Consider the following 12,820-nt stretch of genomic DNA (forward strand, 5'->3'; position numbering starts at 1 on the left):
TAAGTAAATATTATAAATATATAAATATACGAATTATATATACAATAATAAGTAAATGCACAATTTTTAAGAAATGGAAATAGTACATTAAATATTAAACATCTATCTTAAAATGTAAAATATAGATATTAAGTAAATAGAAAGTATAAGAAAAGGAAATACTCAATTTAAAAAAAATGGAAAAAGTACATTAGTATTTAAACATCTATCTTAAAATGTAAATAAATCTTAAAATATAAAATTATTAGCAAATAGAAAGTATAAGAAATAGAAATACACAATATAAAGAAAAGTAAATAATAAGTAAATATATAATATAAGTAAATACTAAATTTTAAAAATGGGAAATTACATTAAGATTAAATATATTATGCTTTAAAATAACTTAAATTAAATAATAATAATATTATGCTTAAAATATAATTTTAGAGAGTTTTCAAATATAGTTTACAGAACATTATAGGTGATGAATTTAATTTATTAAATTCGTTTATTACTTAAAACTAAGTTTTTTTAAAACATACTGAGTTATAAATATCAATGATGGATTGGTGAGTATAACATGAAGACAAAAAATATAAATATCTGATTTCAAGATAAGAAATTCAGCTTTTATTTAGATACTCAATATATAATATCTTAAATTTTTTTTTTTAAATATACATAATTTATATATATATATTAATCTTCCAAACTTAAACTATTATATTATATATGAATAATGTTTTTAAATAAAAATAATTTCTGATTTAAAATAAAAATAAAAACAACAAATGGTTATTTTCAAATAATGGATGTAATTTACATTATACTATCATTTAACAAGTATTAGATACGTTTTGAAATATCATTATTTTCTATTTCCAGAAAACAATAAATTATTAAACATCAATATCATCTAAGTTAAGTATACGAACAACACAAATTCAAACATCACAAAAAATATTTACATAACCATTATAATATAATAATTTAATCAAAAAATACAATTAAAAAAATATTAAAAAGAATAGTTATATACTTAATATTTGAAAATAAAAGATATTTTTGCTAAAATTGTACTTACCTGGCCAAGGAGATCGACCATCTTTTTACGGATCGATCGAATGTTGAGCATGTGGTCGATCCGAAAATACACTGCAGTTTAATAAAATCTCTAAAACATTTATTCCAACACTCAAAAGATAGTTTTGCTAAATATGATAACTAGATAGCCAATAAAATTACAAAAAAAATATTTAAATAGTAAAAAATATGTTAATTTAACGTGTTAAAATTTAAAAATAAATTTTAATTATGACATGCATTTAACATTTATATAAATATATATCATAGCCTAAATATAAATAATTTAACAACTTAAATTAGCAAAAATAAAAATCCCGGGCGTAGCCCGGGTTAATCCCTAGTGTTGACAAAAAAAAACCTTTTATATTTTTATGTTGGCTGGTTCAATACTTTAGCGCTTTAACTTAATAAAACAAATACTAGTAAATGATTACTTTAACATCGTGAGCCTCATTGGTATTGATGTCATGTTAGTGCGCACAAAAGATGTCCACTAAGTACGAATAATATTATATCATTGCAATAATTTGATAACTCTTTGAGTTATTTACAATACCACGACCACTATATATTCCTATGATAGTGCAACGAAAAAAAAGTTTTTTTCATTCTTCTCTCAGAGTTGCAAAATAGAAAGGAAAATTCGAAAAATATCATTTTCTCTTCCTAACCTTTCATATACATAGAGAGATATTTTTTTCTTTGATCTTAATGTTCTAGATGTTCAAAGCTTTTATTTACTTAAATCATATGATCGTAGATGGGTTTTGTTCATACATGATCATTCTCCTGTTATTGAGTTCCCACTGTTGTTGTTGTTGAAGTTGTCTGAGAATCAGAATCCGCCTCAACTCCGAGAATCTTAACCGGAGCATCTCTTGTTCCGTCACGAGCCTGTTATTGTCCGTGTTCACTTGTTGAAGGTGGTATATAACTAACCGGAGCCGGTTCCCGAGCTCACGGTTTTCCAGATCGAGCTGATTTACTTGGTTCCTTAAGTTATCAATGTGACTCTGTCTACGCATTCTTGACCGTCTCGCTGATTCCCGGTTTGACTCCATTCTCTTTCTTTTCCTCTCGTCGGTCATCTCCGGTTGAATCAGCTTATTCCGGTTATGCTTCTTCTCGCCCGGTTCAAAATTCGCGAGGGCTGTCCATTGTTTTGGGTCATCCGGGTCCGGTTTGTCTCCTTGAGTGCACAGTAGGCCCTGTGAACTGACGGTGTCCTCAAAACCGGGTTTGATGAAACCGGCACAAGATTCGTCAGAACCGGTTTTAATATCATCAAAACCAGAATTAGTTCTAACGAGACCAGAGTCGGATTCACCATAACAAGGGCTGGGAACGGCCGGTTCAATCAAAAATTGGTTCATGGAAAGGAGATCAAAGCAGTCCCCCTCCCAAGGAGTGAATCCGGTTTGGAAACCTGAAAAGTGATTAACCGTACCCGGTTCCAGGAAGGAAATTGCCGGTACAGTGGACAACATAATTGCTTATTTTTTTTCTAATAGAGAGATGAGTGATTAGCGGGGGAAAAGGGAAGAATTGCATTGTTGGAGGCTGATATTTATGGGCAAACAAAGAAGGGTATTTTAGTCATATGCAAATACTGTATATGACCGTATACCAACCGTATTAACAGCTTTTGAGTCATCTTGCACTATGGTGGGGTTAAAAACTTGCAATTTTAATTTTTGGAGCCAACTTTTGTAAAAGCATAAAATATTTTGTGGGGCACCATTGCTCGTTTGAGGTCCATATAGCAATTATTTGTTTTATAGAAATTTTGAATTTTCAAATAAACCAAATATATGTAATAGCTTGGTGATGAAGATAACAATCCACATTTTACACGTTTTAATATCTACACAGACCTAATTGTAAATGACATTCTTTGTTTCATTTCTAGAAAAGGTGTACCTTTCAAATTGAAATTGAATACTTCGTCTGAATTTATTTGGGATTGATTATTGTGGCTCCAGTGGTCGGCAGGAAAAAATGTTGAACAAACACTTTAATTTAAAATATATATTCATTAATGAAAACATTACACAAGTAGTTCAATCCATTTATTTGATCATAATTCATTTTGATTTCTCTCTCTAATGAACAGTTTTTCACTGCATCCATGGGTTTATAATTACTTCAACATAAAAGGAATATTTATATACAAGATATTATCACAATCAACTTTTTTTCTTTCTTCAAATCCAGAAACCCCCTTATATTTGTTTTGTGAACGTATACTTGTTATGATACTGACAGCCACGATAGAGTTGGTTCTTTGGTGTTCCCTGTTTGTTTAGTCATCTTTCTTAAAGAAAAAGAAAAAAAAATCTTCTAGATTTCTTTTTACACGGGATGGACACCGAAGAGGGACTAGAATCATCATTTCAATCTACAAAAGAAAGAAAAAAAGTAGACAAAGAGTGGAGTAAAATTAATTAACCGAAAAGAAATAGAGAATCTAAGGAACACTTTCACATAAACTGAACCCAACATGGTGCTTTGCATGAGATATGAGACCAATACTTTATGTAAAGAACCCTATAAGGCTATATAACCTACGACACAAAAGTATATAGTTGCTTGCTATAAGGTAACATTGAATGATAAACCATCAATATGCCGATTCAAAGTATATAGAAATTTCGAGATTTTTAAGTTTAGTTGGTAATTCAGAAGAAATATTGAGAACAGAGAAATGTGAGAAGTTAACAATCTACCAATGTATATAGAAAATTTAGAGCTAGATTATTAGGTTTAGTTGATTCAATAGAAATATTGAGAACCCAAGAAAACCAAGATAATACATAAAGAGAATCAATAATTTTAACGCTGAATTGTTTTATGGTTAAAATGCTGCATATCATTTCATAATGTCACACACATGTATATATATTTATATATATTGCAGTAGCTTTTATTTAAGAACGTTCTAATTTCTGTTGTTTGTTGTAAGGCAAAAATAATTAACGAGGATGGAAATTTGTGCTTATTAGATCACACAATAAGTTTTTAGAAAAATTTAAGAAAAAAATCATTTACAAATTTATGATCAACATATGTTTTTAATTGTTGAACTATAACCATTTATTATAATTACATCAGAAAACTGACTAACTTTAATTAGCTCATTTAGGATTCAAAAGTATATGTGGAGCAACAGCCACATGCATTTCATACGTATATAATAAAGTATAAAAGACAACAAATACAAATATACTTTTCTAATTAGCCAGTCTCATGTTAGGTTCATGTGAAATCAAACTTTAGTGTCCAGTAAAAAGAGCTTCATATAATGGCTTTTTAATAATTCCAATTTATTTTTTTTTTAATTTAATTTATATCGAGATCGATGTTCGAGTGCAAAAATATAAATATATATCGATATACGATTATGTGAATCTGTACATTATATAAGTCTTTAGTTCGGTCTCATGTAAAATCAAACTTTAATGTCCCAATTTGATTTTTCACATATTAGCTTTTTCAAATAATAAAGCTTTAGAGATTAGCTTTTTCAACAATATCCCAATTTCATTTTTTATAGTATGAATCAACATTAATTACATTGCACATATACATATGTCGGCTATTATGTTGAGAAATGGGGTTATTTAATACAAACCTCTAAACTTAAAACCTCCCATCTACAATAATACTAGAAAACTATATACTCCCATCGATATTTCTTTATATATTATTGGCATCTGGAAAATTTTATAAGTAGTTTCTTGGATATAATTCAAATAATGTACATGCGATATTGCGAATCATTCAGAATACATTATTCGTTACCCTTTCGTTAATCAACGAACTTCTCTTTTGCTCGAGGAAAAGATTTATCAGTTTCGATGCGTATATAGTCTGGATACGTACACCGCTTGTCTATATATGTTATAAGCCGACGGATACAGGTTAGGTCATATTTTATATAAAGTTTAATTAAATCTTTTATTAAAGTCGAGGGGCAGGCAAACACTTATTAAAGTAAGATCTATCTTTTATAGAATTATATCAAAATTTACGCATAGAAAGTTATTCACCACTACTGAAAATGAGCAATATAACGACAACTTTGTAAATTGGTACAAAACTTGATGTGTCGCTAAGTCATATTTGGAAATGGATGTTAACATGCAACACTCTTTCCCTTTAAATTGGAGTATTTGACAACATCTATTCTTTCTAAAAAAAAGTTAGTTGTAAATATATTACGTTTATAAATTTTAAATATATATCAATCAATTTTTTTATTTTATTTTTGCTTAAATCAATCTTACGGGTCGCTCTATTGCAACAAATTGTTTCTACATTACTATGAGAAGTTGTAACAGCAACTATTTCTGTTTTTAATGTTGTAGGTTTTTGTCGCCTTCCAACGTCAGCTTTATATCCAGAACACATATTTTTATTTTATGTGTGTGCGTGTTTACGTATGAGTTAATGGATGCAAAGCAACGTAATGAATCCACTAATTATGGCTTTTTAGAAATGTCTTTTTGCTTTCTATGACTGTGGTGGGTTGTTCGTTGAGATTTTGCGCGTCTCGTCATTTGGTACGTCATTAGGGTTCTCCTTGATTATAGCTCGTTTATTTTATACGGACAATGTGTTTCGTGTATGTCCATGCATGCATATGGTCAAATATTATTTATGCATATTGTTACGTGTCTACTGTTTTTTTTGCTTTGCAACTTTAAGGTCGGCCGGTTTCTCGTGAGATCGTTTGAGATTTTTTTTTCATGTGTAGTTCCATCATTGGCCGAGAACAAACAAAATGAAATAGACCACCACCTGTGAATCTGTGATGTTCGAGTTCTTCATGGTGTGGCCTGTATTGCATAGGGCCTTTATATTGGCAACTTTGACCCAAAATAAAACCCAAGGTTAGCTTTAACCTCACGTAACACATTAACATTTTGGGCCTTTCCAGCGATATCTCACGACAACCCGCCAATCTAACACGATTAAAACCCCGTGTTGTTTAGACATTTTTTCAGACCCTTCAAAACTCTCCAAGATCCTCCCTCATGGACTTAAATCTATTTCTTCTTATTGCGATTCATTAAGGTTCTATATGGTGCAAAGCATTGAAGTGAACCATCTAGTGTTAAGAGTTATGTGTTAGCACGGCTATGCAATTTAGTAAGAGTTATCTGAACCATATGGTTCTAGATGATTTAGTAACATATCAATAAATATTTTTTCTTTTTACAAATTTCGAGAACTATGTCTATGCAATTTCATCTGGTTTTGAACATGACCCGACCCTTTGTGTTGGGGTTAGGATCAAGGGCAAATTAAAAAAAAAAAAGCATTTGGTTACACATAGACTTTACACAATCCAACTTTTTTTTCGTGAAGCTACAAAAAGAAAGATTCAAATCATCAAATCTTCAACATCCTTCAATGTCTCTCCACTTGAGATACACAAGCCCAGCTCTATAATGTGTAAACGCACCAGCAACCACCAAAACATGAAACAACTGATGACTATGTCCAGCTATATCAAACTTACCAGGCATCCACCTCTCAGGAATCCTAGTCGCATAAACCAAAGCTCCCAACCCATAAAGCAACCCCATCAAAACCTCATAACCCGTTGTGTGAAGCGCCTCAGGCTGGTCCCAAAAGATGATCAGCTTGTGAAGTATCGGAGCAGCTCCAGAGAATCCCATTCCAAAGAAAAGAGAGGCCCTCACAACGCGAAACTCAGGGCTTTGGAAGACTGGTAAGAGCGAGACGAGCACCGTGGAGATGCCTAAGATTGTTATGAATCCTAAGTAGAGGTTGCAGAAGAATGGATCACACATGAAGGAGTAGTAGACAGGTGGGTAGAAGGAAGTGGAGATCAGAGCTGCGATTCCAGCGTAGTCAAGCCTTAGCATTATGTAAGAGACACGCTCTGAGTGACAGGAGAGGAGGTGGCAGGTGCTGCTTGCTAATAGACAGAACATAGCACCCCCTAGGAAAGCGTAAAAGGGCCAGCGAGTGATTGGCCTGAAGATCAAAGGAGCTATCATGTTTGCAAGATCTTCCTTCACAGAATGCTGCAAATGCAATTTACAAAGAAAGGATATTAATAGTTTAACTTTTTGAATACTAATATTTAAAATTCGTATCAGTATAATGTTCGTTTAAACGCTATTATTATACGTACGGACCAATGTTTTAAAAGTCGCTAGGCCGTGGTTAGCTGTCGTATAGAGGATTATTGTTTAAACAAGGAATCTACGCTGATTTTTTTTAAAAGACAGTTAAAAAATCGTTTCACTCAACACTAGTCCAAACTATATAAATTCGCATAAAACATTATATAACATAAAAAACAGTACCGTCAACTACCCTAAAAACATTATTATGTGTCTGAACTATATAAGTTCACATAAAACACTATATAACACGAAAACACCAGCTAAGCGGACGCTTACACCACATTTTAGAACACTGATGATATCATTTGCAATAAACAAGAGAGATTGTGTTTTTTTTTAATTATTTTGATTACCAGGACACACATGTCAGTGTTGTTGCCATGAGAGAATCGTTCAGGGAGACAGTTATAGAGCAGCTCCATGACATGCCACTTAGAAGGACTAGAAGGAAGACGAGACATTAAATCAGAGTGAAGTTTGTGAAGATCCGTCTTCCTCGGGACATCAGGTAAACGATGCTGAAGCGAGTGAAGATCAACAACGCTGGGGACTTTGGTAGCTGTGTATATAGTAAGCGCCAGAAACAGGAAAAACCCAATCAAGTGCCTGCAAAAGATCCCCCAAAAATTTCAAGATTCTCAACGTTTTAAAGACAAGAAAGCTTTGATCCAATACTTACGTCCAGACGTTCAAGGTCTCGTTGTGGATAGTGAAGATGCTGAGGAGGATCTGTTTGATGGGCCACTCGGAACGGTAGTGGCCGAGGATGTACTCGTTGTCTCTGAGGTAAGCAGGCAATGCGTGATACTCCACGAGTTGGTACTTCACCTTCTGCCAGAGTCTCTTCCCTTTCGCATTGGGTTGTAAACGTTGCTTGATCTCTGCCTCGCCACCCATTGTCCTCTAATATAGACGAATTCAACAAAACAGATGTAAATCTAATTCAAAGATGAATGCTTTATGCTAAAATCTTGAACTTTCCGAAGAAATAGGAGTTAAAATGTGGAGATTGAGCTGATTCAGAAGCGAAAGGATCGAGCTTTTGATTGAAAGAAGCTTTAATATAGAAAGGGCTTTAAGGAAATTGAGAGAAGGAATTAGAAGAAGAAGATTTACCTGAATCCAGAAGCGTGGTTCTTCGATTTCGCGGCGAGAGAGAAATCTTTTGATCACCACGAGCAAGAGAAGAGAGAGAAAGAATGAAAGTAAATAAAAATAGATTTTGAAGAGAGAAAGAGAGAGATTCTGTTAGGCGAGAAAACGAGAAAGATGGATGAAGACGAGACGACGATGGAAGCTCTGAAACCACAAAGCTATTATTATATTTCTGGTTTGACGATATTTTTATTTCTTTTCAAATTTGGACCACTAGTTTTGTTTTTGTTTGCATATTACCGTAGGGCCCTTTTAGTTTCTGTTTGTTTTAGTCTGGTCCAAAGCAATTTAATTTCTACGTTTTGCCGTACGAGGAATTTGGAAAACATCGAATTCGATTAACAAACAACTCGTACAATACTGTTTTTTTTTCCTCTCTCTCTGGAGATTTTATAATTTATAAAATAAGTTACGGTATTTGGCACGAAATTATCAACTACATGAAATCAACAACTAATCATGGCATCATGCAATGCTTTCTTTGAGTATTTGAAGGGAAAAGAGGGATTAATAGTAGACTTCATTGCAACATACAAAGTGAAGTGTTTCAGCAAAAAAAAAAAGCATACATAGTGAATTTGTCTATGTATGATTTTGCATAAATGAAAGACCTAACATGTCGCAATCACCCTAACGAAATATCTATTCTACCGTGCAAGAGTGAGTATCTTTAGGTGTCTCGTGGGAATATTATACACTTTTACTTGATTCGGATAACCGAGAGATATTCGTGTTCTCTCTCTCTGGCTTGTTATTTTCCACCTTTTAGTTTTATGTCGGTACGTAATCCCAAAATATATATACTGTGACGATTGTAACTTGACACAATGACACTCTTTAATCATGATCACTTTATATAAAAGTCATATCATGTTTGGCGTAAGGAAAGATAATGAGTAACAATTTCAAAACATTCCTTAAAGCCCACTTTTTTGACACTTTAAATGGGTTTAGGGGGTTTATGCAATTTTAACATTGAAACATTCCTTAAAAGCCTACTATAGTGACACTTTAAATGGGTTTAAGGGGATGTATTCAGTTTTGACATTAAAACATTCCTTAAAGCCCACCTTGGTGACAATTCAAAAGGGTTTATGCACTTTTAACTTTAAAACATTCCTTGGTTCTACTTTAAATGGGTTTAGCCCAGTAGAGCACCCCAAAACATTCACTAAAAGCCCATTTTGACTAAAGATGCAGACCGAGACTGGTTATAGTGCAGGAGTGACCGGTTGAACCAACTTCCCATCATTTCATTAACCGGAATCGAACAACATTGACCCCACGTAAAGACACAAAACTCTCACGACCAGACATTTAAAAGAGTTTGGCAACTACCGCCGCCGCCATCTCCGACTATAGACCGCCGTCTCCTGTCTGTTTAATTCCTTTTTTTTTTTGAAAATTTAGTTGAATTTTCCTAAAGAGAATGGAGCGAGGAGCTTTGCTGGGTTCCGCTTCTTCTTCAAACTTTCACGTTCCTTTCCAATTTCGCCAAACAAGAAGCGAACCTTCGTCTTTCAAACCGAACAATACGCTGAACCCTAGCAAAACCCGGTTTAGCTCTCCATGGTTTAAACCGGTTCGTTCTCTGGCGGCGAAATGCAATATGTACGAATACGCGGCGAGTGCAGGCCGCGATGTTGAGGCTGAGCATCCGGTGGACGACAAAGAGTTTGTGCGTTGGTTCCGTGAAGCTTGGCCTTATCTCTGGGCCCACCGTGGCTGCACCTTCGTCGTTGTTATCTCCGGCGAGATCATTAACGGCCCTTACTGTGATCCCATTTTAAAGGTTTCGTTTTTTTTCCCTCTCACTGATTTATGTCAAAGACGCGCACAAGGTGTTCGACGGTTTGTCTCAGTTAAAGCTGTGTGCAGGACATTGCGTTTCTTCATCATTTGGGAATAAGATTTGTCCTAGTTCCTGGAACTCAAGAGCAAATCGACCAGCTTTTGTCTGAGAGAGGTCAGAAATAGATAGCCTTGAATCTAGTTTTGTTCAATTAGGAGCCTAATAAGTGAGTTGCAGGACGCGAGGCTACATATGTGGGACGTTACAGAGTAACGGATGAAGCATCTTTGCAGGCTGCCAAGGAAGCTGCTGGAGCAATATCAGTGATGCTTGAGGCCAAACTATCTCCTGGACCTTCCATTTGCAATATCCGTAGGCATGGTGATAGTAGTCGCTTACATGATATAGGTGTCAGGGTCGACACTGGTAACTTCTTTGCAGCAAAAGTGAGTTTTTTTCAACTCTCTTGATATTTTTCATTATATTCGGTTTCTATGACTGATTGACTTGTTGTTGATGTGGTGCAGAGAAGAGGTGTTGTTGATGGTGTTGACTTTGGAGCCACAGGTGAAGTGAAGAAGATAGATGTAGATCGGATTTGTGAGAGGCTTGACGGTGGTTCTGTAGTTTTGTTGAGGAATCTGGGCCACTCGAGCTCCGGAGAAGTCTTGAATTGCAAGTATGCTCACTCTACTTAACCTTTAAAAAGATTTAGACTCTTTCTAGTATTGACAGACCTTTTACTTTTGGCAGTACCTATGAGGTTGCTACAGCTTGTGCATTAGCTATAGGAGCTGACAAGCTAATCTGCATAATGGACGGTCCAATTCTTGATGAGAGTGGACATCTTATTAGTTTCTTGACACTTCAAGAAGCAGATATGTTAGTGAGAAAACGGGCACAGCAAAGCGACATTGCTGCTAATTACGTAAAAGCTGTCGGAGATGGAAGTATTACTTACCACGAACCTCCTAACAACAACAACACCAACGGTAAGGATACTTATCCTCATAACGGGAGACCACCGTTTTGGGGAAACGGAAACCACACTCCAATCTTTCAGAACGGTGTTGGATTTGAAAATGGGAACGGGTTGTGGTCTGGTGAGCAAGGTTTTGCTATCGGTGGTGAAGAGAGGCTAAGCCGCTTAAATGGGTATCTCTCTGAGTTGGCTGCTGCTGCTTTTGTCTGCAGAGTGAGTGTTTAATGAAAAACCTTGGTCTTGATTCTTATTGGTCACCGTTTTAAGTGAAATCATTTGTTTTGAAAGGGCGGAGTCAAAAGAGTACACTTGTTGGATGGGACTATAAGTGGAGTTCTATTGCTGGAACTTTTCAAAAGAGATGGAATGGGGACTATGGTTGCTAGGTATACACATTTGTTTTCGGTCTTTATCGTTCTTACAGTGTTGTTAAGTCTGTTATGTGCATTGTCCGCAGTGATGTGTACGAAGGAACAAGAGATGCCAAAGTGGATGATCTTGCAGGCATTAGACATATCATCAAACCCTTGGAGGAATCTGGGATTCTGGTTCGCAGAACCGATGAGGAGGTTAAACCCTTACCTATCTTCATTACATCTCAGTCTGTTGTTAATGATTTGATCTTTGAGTGCAGTTACTGCGAGCTTTGGAATCGTTTGTGGTTGTTGAAAGAGAAGGTCAAATCATTGCTTGTGCGGCTCTGTTTCCCTTCTTTGAAGACAAATGCGGAGAAGTTGCAGCCATTGCCGTTGCATCAGATTGCCGCGGTCAAGGCCAAGGCGATAAACTGCTAGGTAAGTAAAACTAAACTAAACGCAAAGACGTTTCTATCAAGTAAAGATCAATGAATCACAACGAATCTGTTTCTGCAGATTACATAGAGAAGAAAGCTTCGTCACTCGGGTTAGAGAAGCTGTTTCTGCTTACTACAAGAACAGCAGACTGGTTCGTGAGACGCGGGTTTCAAGAATGTTCAATCGAGGTGATACCAGAGACCAGAAGACAAAGAATCAACCTCTCTAGAAAATCAAAGTACTACATGAAGAAGTTACTACCTGATAGGAGTGGCATTTCAGTTCTGAGGATATAATGCAGAAAAAAAAAACATATCAAGCAAGCAAAAGTAAAACTCTGAGCAATATTGTAAAAACACTTTCATATTGTTTGATTCTGAACTTATCATAAGAGTTACTTAATCGATTTTATCACTGACGAATTAGAAAAAATAAATAGTTTAAAATGATCCTCAAAACTAACCTTTACATCATGGGATTAAATTAAAGACATTCCTATGAAGTTAGGCAATTTTTAGTAGATGTGTTTAATGGTCAAGTCCGGGAACAAAATGGACCCAACAAGGTTTTGATTCGAGTTAAAGCAAAATGGGACAACCAGTTGATTTTTTATTGTATTAATCTGCTTTTTGCATGACTTTATAAACAAGAAAACAGACCAAAAGAAGCTACTAGCACATTAAAAAAAAGGATTAGCTTAAAAAGCGAAGCTAAAAGATCGTACCAATACTAACATGGGGAGGCAAAAAACTTCATCAAAAGATGCAGGGAGAGAGAGTTCTAGTGAAACCAGCCACATATATCAAAAGCAGTTCCCACTACTTTTTCATATTTTTATTTTTTTTCTCAAATGCAAAAGCTATATATA

The 12,820-nt window shown here is 34.9% G+C and overlaps 3 protein-coding genes across 3 annotated transcripts; 1 reads left to right on the forward strand and 2 right to left on the reverse strand.

Annotated features, from left to right (window-relative positions):
* Nucleotides 1–1,631: 1,631 nt before the first annotated feature.
* LOC106369643 (light-inducible protein CPRF2) lies at nucleotides 1,632–3,529 on the reverse strand. Its single transcript, XM_013809771.3, has one exon. The coding sequence runs from the start codon at nucleotides 2,553–2,555 to the stop codon at nucleotides 1,815–1,817; it is 741 nt and encodes a 246-aa protein (XP_013665225.2). The 5' UTR covers nucleotides 2,556–3,529; the 3' UTR covers nucleotides 1,632–1,814.
* A 2,793-nt stretch (nucleotides 3,530–6,322) lies between these two features.
* On the reverse strand, nucleotides 6,323–8,576 carry LOC106384397 (heptahelical transmembrane protein 4). Its single transcript, XM_013824598.3, has 4 exons — nucleotides 8,346–8,576; nucleotides 7,909–8,132; nucleotides 7,583–7,835; nucleotides 6,323–7,124 (listed from the first exon to the last, which is right to left on the reverse strand). The coding sequence occupies exons 2-4, from the start codon at nucleotides 8,124–8,126 to the stop codon at nucleotides 6,471–6,473; spliced, it is 1,125 nt and encodes a 374-aa protein (XP_013680052.2). The 5' UTR covers nucleotides 8,127–8,132; nucleotides 8,346–8,576; the 3' UTR covers nucleotides 6,323–6,470.
* A 1,100-nt stretch (nucleotides 8,577–9,676) lies between these two features.
* Nucleotides 9,677–12,358, forward strand: LOC106385260 (probable amino-acid acetyltransferase NAGS2, chloroplastic). The gene is made up of 9 exons (XM_048777947.1): nucleotides 9,677–10,176; nucleotides 10,263–10,350; nucleotides 10,414–10,622; nucleotides 10,704–10,855; nucleotides 10,930–11,371; nucleotides 11,447–11,544; nucleotides 11,616–11,727; nucleotides 11,793–11,952; nucleotides 12,031–12,358. The coding sequence occupies exons 1-9, from the start codon at nucleotides 9,814–9,816 to the stop codon at nucleotides 12,246–12,248; spliced, it is 1,842 nt and encodes a 613-aa protein (XP_048633904.1). The 5' UTR covers nucleotides 9,677–9,813; the 3' UTR covers nucleotides 12,249–12,358.
* The last annotated feature ends 462 nt before the right edge of the window (nucleotides 12,359–12,820 follow it).

Source organism: Brassica napus, chromosome A1, assembly GCF_020379485.1.
Source record: "Brassica napus cultivar Da-Ae chromosome A1, Da-Ae, whole genome shotgun sequence".
Classification (NCBI taxonomy): domain Eukaryota; kingdom Viridiplantae; phylum Streptophyta; class Magnoliopsida; order Brassicales; family Brassicaceae; genus Brassica; species Brassica napus.